The 21,244-nt window shown below is 40.6% G+C and overlaps 1 protein-coding gene across 1 annotated transcript; it reads left to right on the forward strand.

The window, feature by feature from the left end:
• Positions 1-5,716: 5,716 nt before the first annotated feature.
• On the forward strand, positions 5,717-20,220 carry LOC309570551 (putative G-protein coupled receptor 141; the record flags this gene model as incomplete). Its single annotated transcript, XM_082277426.1, has 2 exons — positions 5,717-5,764; positions 19,273-20,220. The coding sequence occupies 2 exons, from the start codon at positions 5,717-5,719 to the stop codon at positions 20,218-20,220; spliced, it is 996 nt and encodes a 331-aa protein (XP_082133552.1).
• Between the last annotated feature and the right edge of the window lie 1,024 nt (positions 20,221-21,244).

A 21,244-nucleotide genomic window follows, 5' to 3' on the forward strand; every position in this document is an offset into this window, starting at 1 on the left:
TCTCTGCTATGTCCAAGTCTGCTCAGAAAAAGATGTCTGCAATGAATGCTCAGGCAGTGGATGCCTGTCTTTTGTTTTTAGTAGACACAATGCTTAAAGTACTTCCTCTTCTCTTCCATGTTGTTGGAAAGTCTTGATTTTCCTTCTGGGTTTTTTTGTTGGTTTGTTTTATGGTTAGGTTTGGCAACCGTGAAACCCACATGATAACTGCTGAACTGGAATTTTAAAAAGGGATATTTTTATGTCTTGCTTAGATTATCTTTTCAGCTCAAAGTTCTCAGGTGCATGTTCCAGTGGTTAAGACTGGTAACTCTTCCAGCAGAACAAGACTCCTGTGCATGTTACAGGAGAGGAGACAGACAAAAGATAACTCTAACAGATAAAGCTTTGGAGTTCCTTGCATTTACGGTTTGCTTTGCAAAATGAAGTCACACAGTTCTGCAGGAAAGGAGCTGACATGCAGTGAAATTTCAGAATATATCTCTTGCTTTCAGTGGTTTCACTGCTTTTAGTATCTAATCTACCTTTCTTGTGTCTAAGCTGCTTTCCTTTTTCTTACTGACCAAAGACTTTGACCAGGTTTCACTGATTAGCAGCACTGGAAAACTCAAGCGACAGAATTAGATTGTTGTTGCTTCAAAATATGTTCTCTCTGCCCATGGACACACTTGCTCCCTAGCCTGGCTACTGCAATAGCAGAAGTAGAGGTTGCTTTCTATTTCACTCCCTGCACAGCAGTACACAGCACAGCAAACAAATTTTGTCCTTCAGACATTGCAGCAAAAAATGTCCCATCCTGTGCTAAGGGAAACGTCCTTTCCTGGTATTTAAGGTCCCCTCCAACCCAAACCTTTCTATTGTTTCTATGATAAACCCTCCAGAGAATTCATTGCCAAAGTGGATAACTCAAGGCTTGAGCAGCTGTTCTCTGACCACTGCATTTTGCTCTTCTGTTTTGTGGAAGATACAAGAAATATTTTTAAAATGGATCCATGCCTCCTCTGCCTAGTAAAGGTCAGCTAAAATCACCTGAGCTCTATTCTAACAGGAATTAATAACTTTTTTTGCTCTAAGAAGGCAATTCATTGACTTTTCTGAAGAAGTTCAATAATCTTTTCAGTGTTCCAATAATCTGCACACAATCCACTAAATTTTGATTCCAAGAGAAAAATATTCAACAAAATAGTAAAAAGTCAATGCAAGCAAGCATGACTGTACTGAACACATACGGAATGGTCTATGATCAGAGAGAAAATTTGTACAAAATAATGAAGACATCTCTCATGTAAGTTGGGATGATACCTTGATAATGAAACTCTTTCGTCTCCTTGCAGCCTTCCTCAATCTAGACTGTACTGTATTTCTCACTCATAAAACATTCCTGGATTTAAAAAAGCTACAAAGGGACAATGGCTGCTTCTGTCTCTGGAAGTCTCATTGATTCTCCTCCTCTTCATTGCTCAAATAGATTCTCAGAAGCAATGAAGAGTTGTCTTCTGATCTGCCCTCAACAAAACACCAAGGATTTATGTTTACAACTCCCATTTTCACCAGATGCAGGTGTAGTCCTCACAGCGAAGTGCTGCTGCCCAGAGTAGGAAACAAGACTTAGCTGAAGACTTACTGGCTCAAGCACTTTGGTGCTGCTCATACTTTCTTCTTCACAGTGAGACAGGCATTAATTACAGGAGACTGAAAGGGTTTTTTAGCCCGTAGCATAGCACATCCAACAGATATTGGGTTGAACTTCTGGTCTGTTAATGTGCAGTTTCTGGGTGCTAGAGAAAGGCCATGATAACTCAATTGGAAACTTCCAAGCTTTGATGTTGTTCTGATTATAAAAACTTTCTACAACCAACTAGGAGTTAGGAGAATGCCCTATCATGCTTATATGCTTTTGACCCTTCAAATGTTGCTGCTGTTGAGTTGAAAAAGAATCAAATGTTTCTCGTCTGAAAGAATAAGGTTGGGAAGGAGGGAGAAAGAGAATGAAAGACTGATAGGCCAGGAGGTACAGGTCAGCTCCTCTGGTGACAATGGCTTTGTCTTCACACCTGACCCCATACCCTTTCTCTGTCCCATTTTGCTCCATTGCTATCCTTTACTCTTAATCCTCACCCTGCTGTGTTGTAGAACTCTATTTGAACAGAAGAGAAAAGAACTGCGCACCAAAGAGAAATGCCACCAAAGTTAAATGTTATAATGACTGCATATTTGCTCGAACTTTTTTCTCTCTCTTCATGGATCTGTAGTTAGTGGGCAACTGTGCAGAGTTCTGTTGCTTTTCTCTGGAAGTGACAGTATGGATCAGGCAGTTTTCCTTGTAAAACTGAGGCAGTTGAAGGCTGGTTTCTAGTGTGACTTATTGGCATGTGACCACGCCATGTTATAAAATTACTCCCAAAATCAAACAGATAAGCAACAGCTGTTGACTTAACTGCTGTATATTTTACTGCTTACCTGAGGGATGTTCTACTATGGAAGAAGTATGGACATGTCTGTGCCTACAGGTATGCAGCTTTGGGAGACATTGCAGCAGGGCTGCCAGTCTTTGTGATGCAAAGAGCGGACTTGGCAGTGAGGTTCCATGCCTGACAACAGCCTTCTCTACACACTCACCAGGGCCCATCTGGCAGCCAGGAATCATAGAATCATGGTCACAGAATGGCCTGGGTTGGAAAGCGACCTTAAGTATCATCTAGTTCCAACACCCCTGCCATGTACAGGGACATCTTTCACTACACCAAGTAGCTCAGAGCTCCATCCAAACTGACGTTAAACACTTCCAGGGATGGGACATTCACAACTTCCCTGGGAAACCTGTTCCAGTGCCTCACCACTCCCACAGTAATCAATTTCTTCCTAATATCTAGTCTGCACCTTCCCTCTTTCAGTTAAAAGCCATTGACACTTGTCCTGTCACTACTTCCTCTTATAAAAGTCCATCTTTCTTGTAGGTTCCCTTCAGGTACTGGAAGGCTGCAGTTAGGTCACTGAAGCCTTCTCTGTCCCAGGCTGAACAGTCCCAATTCTCTCAGCCTTTCCTCACAGGAGAGGTGCTACATCTCTTTGGATTTGCTCCAACAGATCCACGTCCTTCCTGTGCTGAAGACCCCAGAGATGGATGCAGCTCTCCAGGTGGGGTCTCAGCAGAGAGAGAGAGAGGGACAGAATCCCTTCCCTTGCCCTGTTGGCCACGCTGCTTTGGATGCAGCCCAGGACACATTTGGCTTTCTGGCCTGCAAGTTCATGCTGCCAGCTCATGTCCAGCCTCTCATCCATCAGCACCCCTAAGTCCTGCTCCCCAGGGCTGGTCTCGATCTGTTCATCCCCCAGCATATGTTGATACTGAGGATTGCCCTGACCCAGGTGCAGCACCTTGCACTTGATCTTGTTAAATCTCATGAGATTCTCATGGGCCCACTTCTCCAGCCTGTCCAGGTGCCTCAGGATGGCATCCCATACTTCAGGTGTGTCATCCACACCACTCAACTTGGTGTCACTGATGAATTTTTTGATCATGCACTCAATCCCTCTGTCTATGTCAAAAATGGACATTAAATTAAATTAAAAAAAAAAAAAAAAGGACATGTATCAGAGGTAAATAGATCTGGGACAGGATGCAATGGATATAAGATGCAGCATGGGAAACTCCAGTTAGATGTTAAAAAACAAAACTACAGTATGAGAGCAGTCAAACTTTGGGACTAGAGCCTGAAGATGATGTGACCTCCATTTTTTGAGATATTCAAACTCCACTGGACCGGGCACTCAAAGCAAGCTGACCTAAGCTGGCCCTGCTTTGAGCAACTGGTTAACACAGATGACCTCCAGAAATCTGTGTCTTATATCCTAGGACGATGCAAATAGATCAATCTTGAAAAAAATGGATAAAGCTACATTCCCAGGGAAAGTGCAAACTTTACTTCTCAAATAATCAAATTCTCAGGAATATTTAATGCTCCATATAACTGCTGAGGATGAGCAGCTTCTTAAAAACTCATAGCTGCTTTTTGCTTGAGACAAGAATTACTGGGTTTCACAAGACAATGTGAGAATTTTTTTCTGGAAACCTTCCCTCCTGTCACTGAAAGGCAAAATACAACCTACAGGTTAAAGCATGAGACACATTAGGTGAAAAGTAGTCTAATTCTGACTCAGTAGGAGACTTGTTAAGTAACTTTGAAGAAAATGTCTGAAGTCTTTCATGCCTTTCATAGCTTGTAATATAGGACTAGTACGCTATTACACAGATGAGATAAATTCAACACTGTTTTTAATTTTTGCATTTGGGTGCCATGGAAAATATTGCTGCACTTTTTATATGATGAAAGGTATTACTATATCTTTTTAACATTGAACTGGCTTTAAGTTTTAAATGGCAGATCACTAAAAGAGTATTTCTAAGCTTAACTGGTTATTGGAAAAACAGTTTCCTTATCAAACCTTGGAAAGAGCAGTTAGACATTGCTAGGGGAAGTATTATATTTTCTACAACCATTGCTTTTTATTTTGTGAAATCTTAACATAGGGATAGGACAGAACATTTAATGAGCTTTTGGGTTTAAAAGTCCCCAAGCATATGCCCTTAATTTGGAAGAAAGAGAACATCCTTATTCTGAACACTTTTATTATTCATACTGAGCTCCTGGGAATGCAACATCAAGATTTTGAAATATGAGTTTGTCCTACTCTGCTACTTGTTTCATGGCCAGGTTTTGCAGCTCTTCTGCTATACCACTGATAGAGAATGACTTCTTGAAATTAAGTGGGGTAAAGGAATAGTTGCAGCTTTGCATGTACCTGTGTTGCTCTGACAGATTTCTGGTAGCAGATGTATCAAATAGACACAATTAATAGAGCCAACAGTGTATTATAAAGATGATCATGATATCTCATAGCAAATTCCCCCCACATCTTTCTTCTTTTCACATGCCTTATTCTCTTCATTTATAAAAAGTTTGAGTCAATACTTTTCAGGTATAAAAAGACTACAATATACAAAAAGCATATGCAGAGTGGATGCTCACATCTCTCTGGAAGACTACTGTTTCATAAAGAGAGAGAAGAATTTCAGGAGTACCAGAACGTTTTCAGCCTTGCTGGCTACCTAGCTTCAGTGTTGCTATAGATATTTTACCACTATATCATGAGGAAAGTTCCCTCAAGGGCTCTCAGATCATAATTTAGGCATTATCTGAGCAACTGAGAAAATCCTGTTGAGAAGCTGAGTGGCCGTCGTACCACAGGAGAGAAATGCCTATGTCTACATATATCCACAAACACATACATGTGTTATTTTCACTTTCAGTACAGTTAGCCCTCTTACTTTCACCTGTAGCTACTTACAAAAAGACACATTTTGCAATAACTGAAAATATTTCACATACACTGATCAGAACAAGAATAAATAAAACCCCAAAACACATCTTCATCAATGAACTTGAAAATTTAGATGACAACAACTGGTCTAATCCTGTCTGTCAGCTGTTTGTGGTTTATGAGCAATGGGTGACATTTCAGGAAGCAGACAGAGCTGGCTTGCAGTAGCAGTTCCTCAGCAGTGCTTCTCTGCAAAGTCCAGGAGTCACACGGAGCGAGGTGAGTGTCCTGCTATGCTGCTGGAGAGTGGCTGGGTAAGTGCTGCAAAGGTCCTCAGCAGAGGTACTAAAGTACTGGAGACAGACCAGGAGGAGGGAGATATTATTAAACTCAAATGAGAAGGCTGCAGATCTGGATGGAGCTTAACGTTTCCTGGTGGGAGGTAAGATTACAGCAGAACTGGGGGGAAACATGGCAGGAGAGAAATTAAAAGTTAGAAGTTGGGTTCTTAGTCCACTGCAGCAGTTGTGAATGACATATTTTATGAAATCAGTGGAAGTAAAGTAGTAGTTTAAAGCATATTTTGGGAATTAGCATTGCAGAAGGGGATGCTGGTCTCCTTTTACAACAGCATCCACACTTTCATAATACTTTCTGAAATTTATTAAAAGACAAGAAGAAAGTGTTATCGGTTTTGCCAATCAATCTTTGAACAAAGAATAAGGAGGAAATTTCCATAATGATTCTCCTGGCTTCCTCATTGGCTTTGATACTCTTTCATGATGAGTAAATTTTTCAGAATCAGCTCAGATACTGATCATCTCAAGTCACCCTCATAAAAAGTTGCCAGATCTGCCTTCACTTTGGCACTTTTAGACACTGCCCCTGATGCTCTCAGGCACTCATATAACTCAGCAATGAAATGAAACTTCATCATGGGCCGCAGCAGCAAGAGCCCAGCCAGCAGGTCAAGGACTACAGCTGTCAAGACAAGGGTGTAATTATTCCACTCCATTTACTACCTGTTAGACCACACCTGGGATGTGGTATCCAGATTCTGTCTTCCTTGTCCAAGACAGACACTGAAAAATTCAGAGTAGCATAATTTCCCCTGCTGGAAATATTCAAGGCTCAGTTTGATGGGACCTTGGACACTTCAGTCTATAGCCCTGCTTTCAACAGGAGATTTGACAGTAAAATCTCTCGAGGTCCCTGCCAGCCTGGATGTTTTTAAGCTTCAACAGTCACGATCGACACACAGTGGGATATGCGCATTACTTTCTGCGAAGTCACGCAGGTACCAAAACTAGCTCTGGAGGAGCTAACCGAAGTACTGAAGCCTCCAAGCCTGGAAAACATGGATAAATCTGATGAGGGTGTGTCACTTCAACACAGATTTATCACCAACTACCTATTTAAAGCTAGCTTAGATATTTCTACACAGCATTGTGTTCTGAATTGCACACATACCTCAGGCTCACATGGCAACGTGCAGATCTTCTATATCCAATGCTGTACAAGAAAGACTCCATGAATTCTACTGTTTTACCCCTAAAAAAGCCATGTGCAAGCTGCTTCTGAATCTAAAACAAGAAAGTCCAGGGAAAAGATACTTCAGAAAAAGAATGATATAATGCTAGAACCTCTCACCAGTTTAATGAACTTCTTCCTAACCTAGAAGAGATCTCTGTTGCACAGCTGAAATAAAGTTCATATGAGGATAATATTAGGTGTGGGAATGGAATGAGGTCAGACACCCATTAACATGGATAGAGAAAACAATCTGAAAATTAAGTGGAGATAGCTTTTGATGAAGAATTCATTATTGTAGTCAGCTCACTGAACAGAGTGAAAGCTTACGTCTTAAGTGAAAATAAGGGGGAAAGAGTTTTAGCCAAAATAAGAGACATAAGGGAAATCTGGAGTGGATACAGAATAAGCATTGCTTTATCTGCACTTACTGTGCTAAAGGTACTTAGTAGTGAATGGTGAGCTCTCTCACCATAAGGGCTGTAGAAATCATTGAATCACTTTCATTGATGATCCTGATTCGATGGTGCAGAGAGAAAAAGGCAGCAGTGGAAATTGCTGCTCATTGAGCTGATGCTTCTCATTTTCATCTCAGTTGCACAATTAAACACATTAACTGTGTGCTTTATTTTCTTAAACTCCTCAAATTCTTACCATTACTGATATCAACAGGAGAACTATTTTGGTGAAATCTTTTCTGTGAAGATGTATTTGAATTAGTGCTTAATGTGCTGGCTTGAGAACCAGAAGCAATGGGGCTAAAGAGGTAGGATACTATGGCCAATCTAACCCATCCTGCTGAGAAGATAAAGGTCAGGTTGCTGCCCTACTGTTGCTGTTTTGCTTTGGGACCAGAGCTCATATCTGCACAGGTGCCCACCACGTCAGGCACCCACCAAAGCCTCTCTATCACTCCCCTCTGCAACTGATCAGGGGAGGGAAAATATAAAAAATGGTTCATGGGCTGAGATAAGGACCAGGAGAGATGACTCACCAAATACAGTCATGAGCAGAACAGACTCAGCTTAGGCATATTAACTGAATTTATTACTAAAAAAATCAGCAGGATAATGAGAAGTAAAAGCAGATCTTAAAAACACCTTCCCCCCCCCCCCCCCCCCCCCCCGTTCTCCCCTCCTCCCCCCTTCCCCCTTCTCCCCTCCTCCCCCCTTCCCCCTTCTTAGCTCTACTTTATTCCCCATTCCAGTGGCACAAGGGGATGGGGAATGGGGGTACGGTCATTTCATGCCACATTGTTTCTTCCCCTGCACCAAGGTGAGGTCTCTCCCTGGGAGATAGTACTCTGTTAATTTCTCCAGTGTGAGTCCACCCCATGGGAAACAGTTCTTCACAAACTGCTGCAATGTAGGTCACTCTTCCCTGGGGTGCAGTCCTTCAAGGACAGCCTGCTCCAGCATGGGTTCCCCATGGGGTCACAAGTCCTAGCAGGAATCCTACTCCAGCGTGGGCTCCTCTCTCCATGGGTCTGCAGATCCCTGCCAGGAACCTGTTCCAGCACAGGCCTCCCACAAGTTCACAGCCTCTTTCTGGCTTTGATCTGCTCTGGCACGGGTCTCCTCCATGGGCAGCAGGTGGATCTCTGCATCTTCATGATCCTCCATGGGCTGCAGGGGGATAGCTGCTTCACCATGGACTTCACCATGGGCTGCAGAGGAATCTCAGCTCTGGTGCATGGAGCAGCTCCTCCCCCTCCTTCTCCATGGACCTTGCTGTCTGCAGAGCTGTCCTTGTCGCGTGTTCCCACCCTGCTCTTTTCGTCCTTCTTCTGTTCTTCTTCTTCTTCTTCTTCTTCTGTTCTTCTTCTTCTGTTCTACTATCTTCTTCTGTTCTTCTTCTTCTTCTTCTTCTGTTCTTCTTCTTCTTCTTCTTCTTCTTCTTCTTCTTCTACTACTACTACTACTACTACTACTACTTCTTCAGTATTTTATCACAGAGGCATTATCATCATTTCCAACTGGCCCAGTCTTGGCCAGTGGCACATCCATCCTGGAGCTGGCTGGCATTGGGTCTGACAGACTTGGAGGAAGCTTCTGGCAGCTCCTCACAGAAGCTGCCCCTGTAGCCTCTCCCACTACCAAACCTGGCCTTACAAACCTAATGCACCAGGGTGTCTCCTACACAGTTCATTTTGTACCAGCTTACGTTGGTGCTGTTTGGGTCTTCTCTCCACCATGCTTCACTGACTCCATGTGGATTTTACTAGATTTTTTTTTTTTTTTAATCTGTACATCTGTCATGTAGGGCTCATAGTATCATAGAGGAATTTCCTGTCCGTCGGTCTTCACCTAAAGCTTCATTAGAGCTACAGTGAATAATGACACAAAATACTGGGCTCTTATGCTTTTCAGTGATAAAGAAGATGTACAGAGCATTAAACAGCCTGGATGAAACGAAAAGAAGGAGGTTAGAAAGGGAAGCTATTTCATAACATTGTTTTCTGTTCTGTTTTTCTTCAGAGAGGTCTAAAGATCAACCAAGTACAGGGGCCCAGTGCAACACCACAGCAGGACAGGGCACTCCAAAACTGAATAAGAATATTTGGACTGGCAAAACATCATTGAGGCCACAAGCAGCAAGGCCCAAGATTTTCTGTGGACTCCTGTGCCAATGAAATGGGGAGAAGCTAGGGGAAAGCATATTAGGTGGAGAGTGGGACAAAGGGAAGGTGTGGGTATTCCTCCACAGCCCAGAACAGCAACACTTACCATAAGTGTTTCTACACCTATGGCTGGGCTGTCTAGCTGCTTTCTTAAATATTTCAACTGAACTTCAAATAGGCAAAAGTTTTTAAAAATGCATTGGTACTGAGATTATTGACAACACAATTGACTTCACAGTTTGGCACAGAAGATCTTACTTTAATACAGTTTCTTATCATTTGTTCAGAATGGAAACCTCCAGATTTAACTGCGAAATGAATCATTTCAGCCCAAACAATTTGATGTAACAGAGCACTTGCATGCACACAGAGACTCACTCTAATATGCAGAGTGTAGCTGTGCTCATTAAGGAAAGGCTCTTGCAAACCAGTGTCATTTTAGAATGCAGTGTGGAAAAATTCCCTTGCAGTAAGTTCCTCCTTTCTGACATAACAGGAGGAACCTGAATTCCTCTCTAACTCAACTGTAGCAAAAACATTATGTATTTAATTGTGTTTATGCTAAGGTAGCATTCATTATCAATTAGTGTTGGCAGCAAGCTTTGCTTTCTGTACTGCTCTTAGGCAGACACTCTTATACTAATGCAGGGAGGTTTGCTCCTCAGATAACACATTTTAGCATATTAAGTTTCATAAATATCTGTATGTGTATATTCAGCAGAAAAGTGATCTTTAGTAAAATTATTTTTTCCATGCACCTGATGATAGAGTTTGCATTACCTCTGCAGTGAGAAATCAGATTAAATAAGCAATCTGGGAATAAAACAATATTAGTAGTTGCAGTACACATTTTGAAGGTGAGTAGCAACAGACTTGTGCTGAAATCCTTTTAAAAAATATATTCTTCCTTACAACACACTGCCTACCCCAGCAGGCAATTAGGGAGGTTAGTACCAAGTTCAAACAAATTTTAGGATGAGCACTGTATTTTCAAGGAGAAGGGAAGGATTTTTTCTTCTCAGAAAGGCATATATGCTTAGAGAATTGGCGTGGTGCTGCATATATTATTTCTTTCTCTGCAGTCTAATGTCATCTTTATGGTAGGAGTAATACATCTCCTTGTCAATCAGGTCCCCTTCCATTTTTCTTCACCCTGGTGAGAACAAGCTCCCAAAGTGAGTGAATTGCTGTGCTGGATTCCTGATGAAAGGCACATCCCCTGAAAAACCTACTGGCTTGCAACAGATATGAACTAGTAAAATTCTTCAAAAAAAGGTAATATTAGTGTTGGTGATAGACTGCTAGAAGGGTGCAGTTGTTAAATGTAAGTAAGACACTTTCTCAAAAAGTCCACTTAGGCTTGAGGCTGAGCAGATACTTTTTGTATGCAGTTCTGTTTCCTCCTCCTACCCTTGGTGACAACTACTGAGGCCAAAGCAGAGTCCGGTAGAAAAGAGAAGAATGTATGGTGAAAGTTGGGCAAAAAATTAGCAAAGCGCTAATAACACTATAACAAATAGTATTATTAGCATTAGAACAATTGGTTTCTAGATCTGAGATCTCTCCCACACTATCAAAGAAGAAATACTGCAGATTTTGATGTGGACTTAGGTTTTGATTTGTTTTCAGTACTCTTCTGAAAGATCTGGATTCTGGTAAGACCTGAACAGAAATTTGAGGGGTTTTTATTGATATGCTATACTCCAACATGGTGCAATTTTGGCATTTCCATAGGAGGACAAGGTAGTGAGACATACTGAAGGGGAAACAGACTTTATCCATACCACTTTGCCTCAGGTATGTTTAAGCAAATTTGAGTAATAATACCCAAGGATAGTAATTTGCAAAGTGGATATTTTTTTCCCCTAAATCAGGAAAAGAAACTAGGAGGAGGCCTCCAGATGTATTTCTATTTTTCAGAGGAGCTTGAATTTATGTCTCTGCTATGCAAAGGTGTGTGAAACAAGGAATTGCAAGTCACATTTTACTCCCTGTACTTTTCCAAAATGTTCTTTCAGATATGTCACAGGCAGTATTTCTCACTCATAGGACACCTTGCACTGCCTGGGTGACAGCCACAAATCACAACTGATCCAGAACCCAGACAGAATCATTTTAAGAAACCTATAATCTGTAAAATGTTTTTGGCTGATATCGATACTGAATGTCTTTCATTTCGTAGATAATTAATATCTTTCTATTCAGGTGCTTGAAAGAGTAAGGCACTCTAGAAATATGAGTCAAAAATAGGATTTTGTTGGTAACAGCTATAAGTTGGTCACTTGAATGACATACTGCCTTTCAGCTCTTCATATTAGCAGCTGATCTTTTACTTAATAAGAAACAGCAAATAGCCTGTCACAATCGAAACTTAATAACTGATCAGCCAGTCTTACATACTAGGCCCAGGACCACAGCTGGCACTAGGAGGGACTCTGAGCAGATCAAAAAGCAGGCTTTTTGTAAGGAGCACAAATTATTATGAATGATGCCCTCCCTGACTTTATGTAATCCACATCAGTTCAGTGTTGTCAGGGCCATCACTCAAGCTTTACCCACAACTAACTAACAGTCGGGTTACCTGCAGTGAATTTACAGTCTCCAGGTGGATCTTATGTTTTGCTTTCTGCCATTTACGTAAGTGAAGGAGAAGACTATTTTTCTAGAAGACCCAACCACCATGCTTGCATAGCTCCATATAGTCCCCTTCTGAATTAGGACTCCAAATCCTTGAGTCCTGGCACAATAAATGTAGACAAACAAAACACCTGTGTTGCCATGGTTATTCTGTGTACAACTCTAAGTTTGGAACAGCTGAAAAATCACTGACAGCATGTATTAAGCCTGAGCAATAAAGGGCATGGCTCTCTTTCCTCAAGGACCTTTCACACAATCGAGAGTAGAGGTACCTTGTTGCTAATCAGTCTCAGGACAAGTAGTCCCTGAAATCTGGCCCAGACTCTCACCCGTTATTAAACAACCTTGGCCATTGAAACTGTTGCTGTAATGCAAACTCAAAGTAGGTGGTGGTTGAATCCACATGATACAACAGCACTATGAAAAGACATTATCACACTTCTGGATTTTTAGGGTATTGCTAAAACTACCAGCAATTACCCAGAACTTCTAAAATACATGATTTCTAGTATTTGTGTTTAAAACCAGTGATGCTCAAAAATAATCACATTCTGCCACCAGCTCAGTACATTACAGTTGAAAATATAAACATACCAGTCTGGAATCATTATACATGCTTTTGGTAAATCCTGGGCAAAATTGCATCAATTTAGCAGGGAAAATTAATTGCAATGATTTATATTAAGCACTCTATACCTATCTAGATCTTGATGTTAACTACAAATTAGAGACCAACAAAGGTAATGAGGCTGTCTGTCCCAGATCATACTCTGGTGTTTCACTATTTGGTTTAATCCTGGATTAAAGGACTGAAGATTTGCAAACTGCAAACATATGGAAAGAAGTCAACCTGAAAAACTCTAATTCATTTTGACTGCTTGAGAAAAACAGCATTGTTATTTATCAACAAGATTATATAACTTGTATGTTATGTAATTATTATATTTCATAAAAAATATATATCCATATTCAACATTAAAACATTACTTATGTTTTAACTTATGTTTAACTATATATTAACTTATTATATGTATCAAAAATGTTGTATCATTTAAAAACCCACATACAGATGCTACCTGAAGGTCTTAAAGGTACCTTAGCTTTCTCTCCACTGAAATGCATTCATTCTACAACAAGACCTAGAGGAAGCCAAGACAAAATTACTAACATGAGAAGGCACGTGTCTTGATTTAAGGATATCTTAGCTTTAGTTCTGGCTTTGCCATGAAGTTTTCAGCTTTTTAGCTGTATGCCTTTCAACAGAGCTTTGAGACCAGGTTGCAGAAAGGTACTAGAGAAGAGCACAGCACTACTATTATGATCACCTTTTAATATTATCTAAACAGTTCTTTAGCTGTCAGCAACTGTTAAAATTGCAAAATACAAGAAGACAATTTCCATCACATACCAGTCTGTTGTGAAGTAGCACTGAACAGGACTTCCCTTGTGCTTTTTTAACCAAATGTGAAGCAACAGGATGCAGTCAGTTAAAATGTTCTCACGTGGGATTACATTTAAAAGTTGTATGCCTATACTGTTGCTTTCAAAACTAGTATACTCAAATATAATCATGAGTTCTAACAGGAACATGTTAAGCCCACAGGAGGGCAAAACTGACCTTGCACAGACACCTTACAGAGACTCAGTCCCACAGTAAAATATCATTTACCATGCATATACCTCACAGCAACCACCATTGCTCGATGAGCCTTTGATACTGGCATGGCTAATAATTTTTTAATTGAATCTCCTAGTTTCCCCCTGCTAGCACTGTACAGCTGTAGCAATGGCATCATGCTTCGAGATCCAGACACTGAGCTAAAACCTTGGCAGAAAGCAGAGATGAGAAATCTTGCTGCGCTGTAGAGTGAGCTTTATTTCATCCCTCACGCTTAGGTGTCTCTGACCACATCCAAACCACACTTAGTTACAATCTAGATCATATTTTGCTCTTGTCCTGCCCTGTTTTCTCAAAACACTCTTTCAAATCATCCCCTCCACTCTGGGGAACAACCTTTCCAAACACGTGTCTTTGTGAACTGCGAGGCTCACATCTGTGTGTATAGTTTGTCATTTTAGGCAGTAGTATAAAGTACTGTTCAGAAATGGGAGGATTTGAAGACCTCTAATGGCTAAGAAGTAGCTGCAAGGTAAAGGATGCTGTGATGCAACTAAAATTCTTCTCAAGGTTGTGTGCTCATGGGCAGCCCTACCTTCACACAGCGCAGCCTCAAGGTTATTGTTTTGTCATAAGCTCAAAGAAGGAAGTAAGGCAATGACTCTTTAAAGTATCAGGTCTTTTGCTTTTTGTTCTTAGAGCTGACATAGAATGAAGATCGAAGTAAACAACACTTGAAGAGCAGAGAGAAATTCTAATCTGTAAGTATACACAGAATGAAAAAAAAGCCTTGGTTTGCAAAGTTTTTAAAAGAATGCTTGCAAGTTGGGGGGGGGGGGGGGAAGCATTCAGCGATCTGGTTTTTTTATTTTTAACCCATTTTCTGCACAAATGATTTTTCATTGTGTTTTGTAATTTCCTAGTAAAGGACATCATTGCTTCATTCTTTTCCATATTGCTACCCTGTAGTTTTACACTGTCTTCTAAAATTGGGAGGCAGTGCATTTTGCTTTCATCCATCTTTGTGTGTGTGTTTGATATCACCCAGTCTCTGTAAGGACCAGCAGGTTTGTTCTCTCTGTTATGATACAGATAAGGAGGTAAATAATGACTTTTAGGAACACTTCATGGTTTCAATTTTTTTTGTGTAAAAATAGTGACAATCTCAAGTGAAAGAGGACTAATTCAACATGCTTTTCCATCCCATTTGTTCTTCAATGGACTGAACTGAAACCACAAAATACCAGTATAATGTTGACACAGCCTGCAAGACATGAGCCATTGAGCTACTGAATGAGTTAGGGGAATCATGAAAAGTTGTTTGAAAAAAGTCAATGTCTAAATGTAAAAACACACTTGCTATTTAATATTATTTTATTTGTAATGTTTTCCATTAAGCAGGTTCTTATACCTCAAGCTTCAGGTGTGTGTGGTTATGTTGAAATAAAAAGAATTCTGCAATTACTCTAGTGGCTTAGCCTACATTACCATAACACAGCATGGAATTAGAACAAAATGAAATGCAATTACAATGCCCTCAACAGAAAACATCTCTGAGACTAAATGAGGACTCTGTGAAACAAATGGAGATTTTAAACAGACTTTTGTTAAACAATATTTTTATTTTGCACTGCCTCCAGCCTAGTCTAGTTCAGTGCAGAAGTGTCAGTTCTGACAAACATTCATTTTTCAATTTATTAAGTCTGTTGAAAATAGAAATCTTTCATTTGAATTGAACTTTTTTCTCCTCCAAATTCAAATGAAACTTCTCAGTTGGGTGCATGCAGGCAGCAAATGCTTCTTCTGCAGAACCCAACTGTCACAAGACATGAAAATCAGTGTGAAGCCTGCCAGTCTCTCAGCAGACGTGTATGGGGGGATAAATTTTGCAAACACATGTTATACAGAGTAGAGCTCACTGTTTGACAGAGATTGTAAGAGTGTCATCATTTCTGACAAATGAGGTGGGGTTTTTAATAAGTTGATATAATGTTGATGTAACATAATGGTGACTCATGGACCTGGTTGGGAAAATAGCATACAATGAAGGGAACAAGCCAGTGACAGGCTGATCTGGATTGCTAAATCAGGCTCAAACTAGCAATAAGCATTTTACTCCTGCAAAATGCAAAGTTGTTCATCTAAAAACAAGTTCAAGAGTAATGGCAGTTCACTGAGAAGCCACAGGTATGTCTGGAATCAAAGCAGAAGTATCTTCTGTCTCATATCAGAGACAGGGGAAGTCAAAATTTGACGAAAGGTTTTTAAATCTAAAGACAAAGCCAGAAGCACATAAAATGCCTGGAATCTGAGATTGTACAAATTCTGTCCAGAAGTATGGTTAATCTTTTTTTCTTTCTTAGGTTGTTGGGGTTTTTTTAAAGTAGTAACACAGATAACAGTAAGATAAAAGAGAAACAAGTTCCTGAAGGTTGTAATGAATATTTTTGAGTTGGAAAATTTTGACAGAGTTCAAATTGTTTTCATAAACTATAGAATCACGCAATAGTTTGGGATGAAAGAGGCCTTCACGATCATCTAGTTCCAACAGCCCTGCTATGGGCAGGGACACCTCCCACTAGACCAGGCTGCTCAAAGCCCCATCCAACCTGGTCTTGAACACAGACAGGGACTGATGATTATGACTTTTTCTGTCCTGAAGAGAGCAGTCCAGGAAAGTCTTGCAGACTGTGCTGCACAGGCAGTCACATGAAATGAGTGTGATGGCAGTATCCACACTGACAACTGACAAACCTTGAACGCACAAGAATCTTTTTGCTGACCATATTTCTGGGAGAAACCAGCCTCTGGCCTGTTGGCAATCTACCTCCTTTGTCAGACTGAAACAGCTATTTTTGCAACTGTCCCCCAGCCCTTGGCACCAGCGGCTGCTGTGGCATCCAAATGAAGTGGTGCCCACCGTTGCCTCATGGCTGCTCAAGGCTCCTGTCCAGCAGAAGTTCAACCGAGTCATGAGAGTCTTAACACAGAGGAAGACCAAACCTGGCTCCAAGACTTGAGCAATATCACTGAACTGGCAGTTGCTGGAGGGGGTGGGAAGGCACAGGAACAAGACCAGCCGTGTCGTGCAAGGTCCACGTTAATTCTTTTTCCACGTGCCTCCTGCTAAATTCTGGCAAGAGGACTTGTTAGTTGCATTTCAGGTCAGTAGGTTATAGCTCTGTGAATGTCAGCACGATAGGTAATCTCATTTCACCAGAAAGCAGCATTTCCTCTCTGAAACATACCCTGTGTTATGCTGTACTCTGTATTCATCACGCAATGATATTTCAGTGGGGTGCCTGTACTACTGGGGAGCTGATAATCTTCTATCACAGCTGCTAGTAACTTTTTTTTGGAAGATTAATGAAAATTACAACTCCTGCAGAATCTTACTATGTAGGGATTTAACGATGACTGCAAAATTCTGCAGAAACCTGCATTTCTGTTGCTTATTTGCAGACAAAAATAGGTCTCTTGCTGCCCCCTTCATCGGAATGTCTAAGGAAAATATCAGTTACCTGACTTCTTCTTATCTGTTCTTATTGCCTTCAGTTCAAGTTTCACTGCTGGGCTCCAAAGGGTGACAACAAGGGGTTCTTCCTCTCCAACTGCAGCCACAATTCCAGCATGCTACCCTTCCCATTATGACACTTTTAAAATATTTAAACTCCAAATATGCATTTTAAATCAAAACAGTGTGATAATTCCACTTTTCAGAGACATATTTTCAAACACGAATTTTAACAACCTGGAGAAACTGATGAAGAGCTATTGCTAATACCTTCTGACTTGTATGTTTGTGAGGATGAAATGCAGTGTCTCAGAAACAAGAACAGAACTGGCAGGAACTTGCACCATTTCTGATGCAAGAGCTGCAGTGTGCCAATCTGCAGTGACTTTGATGAAAAGCTCCTTCACTGAAACCCATTGTAATTCTCTTAATGTACTGGAATTAGTTGTCCACATAACTCTAAAATGCAAGATCAAACAGAAAAGGTCAGTAATGTCAATTTGAGATATGGCACTTATATTTATACTAATTATAATAAGATATCTGAAGTCTTGGATGCATTGGGAAAGTTAGAGAACTTTTCAATGTATGAAGAGATCTGGATTACTGTAAGGGTAAGTGCTTAGAAATATTGCTAAGAAACAACACAAACCACCTGTGGTGCATAACAGATATTCATTCCCCACTATGAGCAAAATCAGTTTATAAAATTGTTACAAGCATTTCTTCTTTTCCATAAAGTGAGTGGACTGCTAAAAAACTTTTCCCCTTCCCAACTTTTGGCAGTTTGTACTACCTAAAAAAATGAAAATAAAGCTGAAACACTATTCATACTAAGAGACTGAGGAACTACTTTCTGAAGCGAAAAAGCATTTGAGTATTAAATGAAAAATCACAAAATCTCAGCTGGGAGAAAACCCCCTCTTATGTTGTGGGATTCACTGGTGAAATGGATGACTTACCAGAGCCAGTTTTAAATTACAGTTCAGGTAGCAGTAGCAGTATAACTGGGATAGTACAAAGCCCAGCACTGTTCAGTTTTCCTCATTTCTTTTCTGTAACTGTAGTGTGAACATCCTCTAGACATTTTTGTAGATGTAAAAGTGCTTCAGGATAACATCCTACCTGAACTCTTCCCCTCCTATATGATCTTGTAGTACTTAAAATCGTAACAGGAGTTGCCTTTAGATTGATAAGAATTATTTTTAATCTCTCTTTTAGAGAGTAGTATATTAAAAATGTATAGCATACTTATTAAACTTGCTAATTCTGTTTGGGCCAGGCAGGATGATTTACACTCACCCAGGATGTCCTTTCCTAATGTTTTCTAACAGCCCATTTTGTAACACCCAGTTACTGCATGTAAGATATGAAATGGCCCTGAGCACGAGGATGGTACTGCCCACACTACTCTGCCTGGCAGGATCTAAGGAGGATTTTCATGGGGTCTGGGTATCCATGGTGTTTAATCCCTTGCTCAGAGAAACTGTCCATGGAGAAGAAGTTGACTGTAACGTGTGCAAAACTCAGCTCTCTATAACAAACAAAAATTTGTGGCTTAGATAGAACAATAGATGGTTGTTATCTGGGCCTGGGAAGAACAGATTTGTGTTGCAAGTAAACAAATCGATGAATAAGTAGCAGAATTCAAAAAATATCTCTGATCTTCACTGTAAAAGCATGCAGATGCTCAGAAGAGAGGAGAACTGATAACACAGCACAAAAACACCACAATAATGTAATTTCTCTAAGGATCATTTCTCCCCACATATTATTGATTCGTGCTTGTTTTTAGGGGTATGGTTGGAAATGTCTTAAGGACTAGAGCAGCTATCTTCCCAGCTTTCTCATACATTTTTCTCTAGGCTGGAGGATGTTTGGATAAAAGTACAGGCTACAGCTACTGATACCATCTGTGAGGTTTCAGGATTATTCCTTGAGCAAGAGCCAGGTGGGAAGCCCTTCAGGCTTTTTAGGTAGGCCCTCTCATTCCTACCTTATCTTAGACTTTCTGTATTCTTCCATTTCTAGAATATGTACCAGGAAGATCTCAGGAACGTGACTGAAGGGACCAGGAACAGCAGTGACTCCTCTTCTGCCTTTGTACACACCAGCACCATGAGTGCCATACTGGTTACTGTCTATTCGGTGGCCTTTGCTGGAGGTGGAATTGGATCCATCATGATGGCGTTTGTGCTGCTTAAGATGAACAGTCTGTCTGTGACCACGACTGCCATCATTAACCTGGTTGTTGTGCACTGCCTCCTCCTCTTCACGGTGCCCTTCCGCCTCCACTATTATGTCAAAAAGAAGTGGGTATTTGATATGCCATTTTGCAAAATGGTGAGTGCCATGGTGCACATCCACATGTACCTGACCTTCCTATTTTATGTGATCACACTGGTGATCCGGTGGCTCATCTTCTTTCAGTGGAAGGACAAGGTGGAGTTTTACAGGAAGCTGCACGCCATTGTGGCAAGCGCTGCTGTGTGGGTCTTTGCCATGGTCTTTGGGTTGCCGCTCTTGTACTTTGAGTACGGACGCTCAGGCTTATACAATAATACAACATGCTTCAAGTTCCACAAAGAACTACAGCAGGAGAGTGTGAAGGCCCTGAACTACACCATAATTGTGGCTGTTGCTCTCATTTCTTGTGTCCTCTTAGGCTTGCAGATTTTCATCCTGGTAAAAGTGGCAAGAAAATTTTCCACCTCCCTGTGTTCACACCAAGAGTTCTGGGCCCAGGTAAAAAACTTGATTTTCATCTGGGTGATCATAATTTGGTTCCTTCCCTACCACCTGTTTAGGGCCTACTACATACAGCATGTGAGTGATTTTGACCAGTTAGAAAGCTACAATGAGGTTTTCCTAAGCCTGACAGCTCTGAGCTGTCTTGACCTGCTGTCATTCGTGCTCAGTGGAAGCCGCTTCTTCATGCAAAGTGTGGGGATGCTCCACAGGAGGTCGCCTTGCTGCTAGCATCAGCCTCCTGCAGTGTGTGCAGGACCTGGGATAGGACAGTGATGGAAAGACACGGCAAACTTCCTCCTCAGCAAGTGACGGTGTGCAACACACTTGCACAGGGCTCTGCACATCAGCTTCCTGAAGTAATGGAACAAACTGCCTCCAGTGTCTCAGCTGGCAAATGGGAAGGTGACCTCAGCAAGTTCCTCATGGTGCTACCCAGTGAGTTGTGGATGGACCTGGAGAAAAGGGAAGAAAGGCCATAGGCTCTTCTGTCTTACTGTTTTTACATCAGGGTTTGTGAAGTCAAAGGCACTAAGAGGAGACTTGAGAATTGCAATATAGAAACACAAAGAGAGAAGCAGGTTTTTATGGACTAAGGTACAGATTTTTGAAATTTAAAGATCTGTATCATTTTCCCATATATTTCTTATTTATTCCCCACAAGCTCTCATAAAATAGCAGGGAAGATATGGTTCTTCCTGAGTAGAACAACTTCTTTCTTCTTTACTGTAAAGAGAAGCGTAACTTTCTAAGTGAATTGAACAATTAAACCACCCATTTAAAACTAAACCAGTGATAGATAGTTATTTCTTAAAATATTTTCTCAAAATCATTTTTTGAGATGGTATCACTGCAGCAGAAAAGAACTTTGTTATCTTTCTCACATTATGAAAATATGTCTAAAAAAATTATACATTGTTACTGAAATGGACTTTTCAAGTTCGAACAAAAGCCAGTATTATTATTCACAGAATTGTGCAATTAAAAAATATTTTACCATGAGAACAATTTTATTTAGATCATTCAGACAGAAGTTGCCTTCTCTTCAAAAGGCAAATATTTTGGGTATCCAAGGTTACAAGGCTTTCTCTTTTTTTATCTTATGTTGATTTTGTGCAGTTACAAAGTTTATAACTAGTTACTCACAGTGTCTTTAGCTTGAAATCAATTCTATAAATTTTGTACCCTGTACTGGTAGAAAGAATGAAAATACTACTGCTTGGATTGGAGGGATGGAAAAAGCTAATAGACACAG

The sequence above is a fragment of the Coloeus monedula genome, assembly GCF_965178545.1.
Source record: "Coloeus monedula genome assembly, chromosome: 1".
NCBI lineage: Eukaryota > Metazoa > Chordata > Aves > Passeriformes > Corvidae > Coloeus > Coloeus monedula.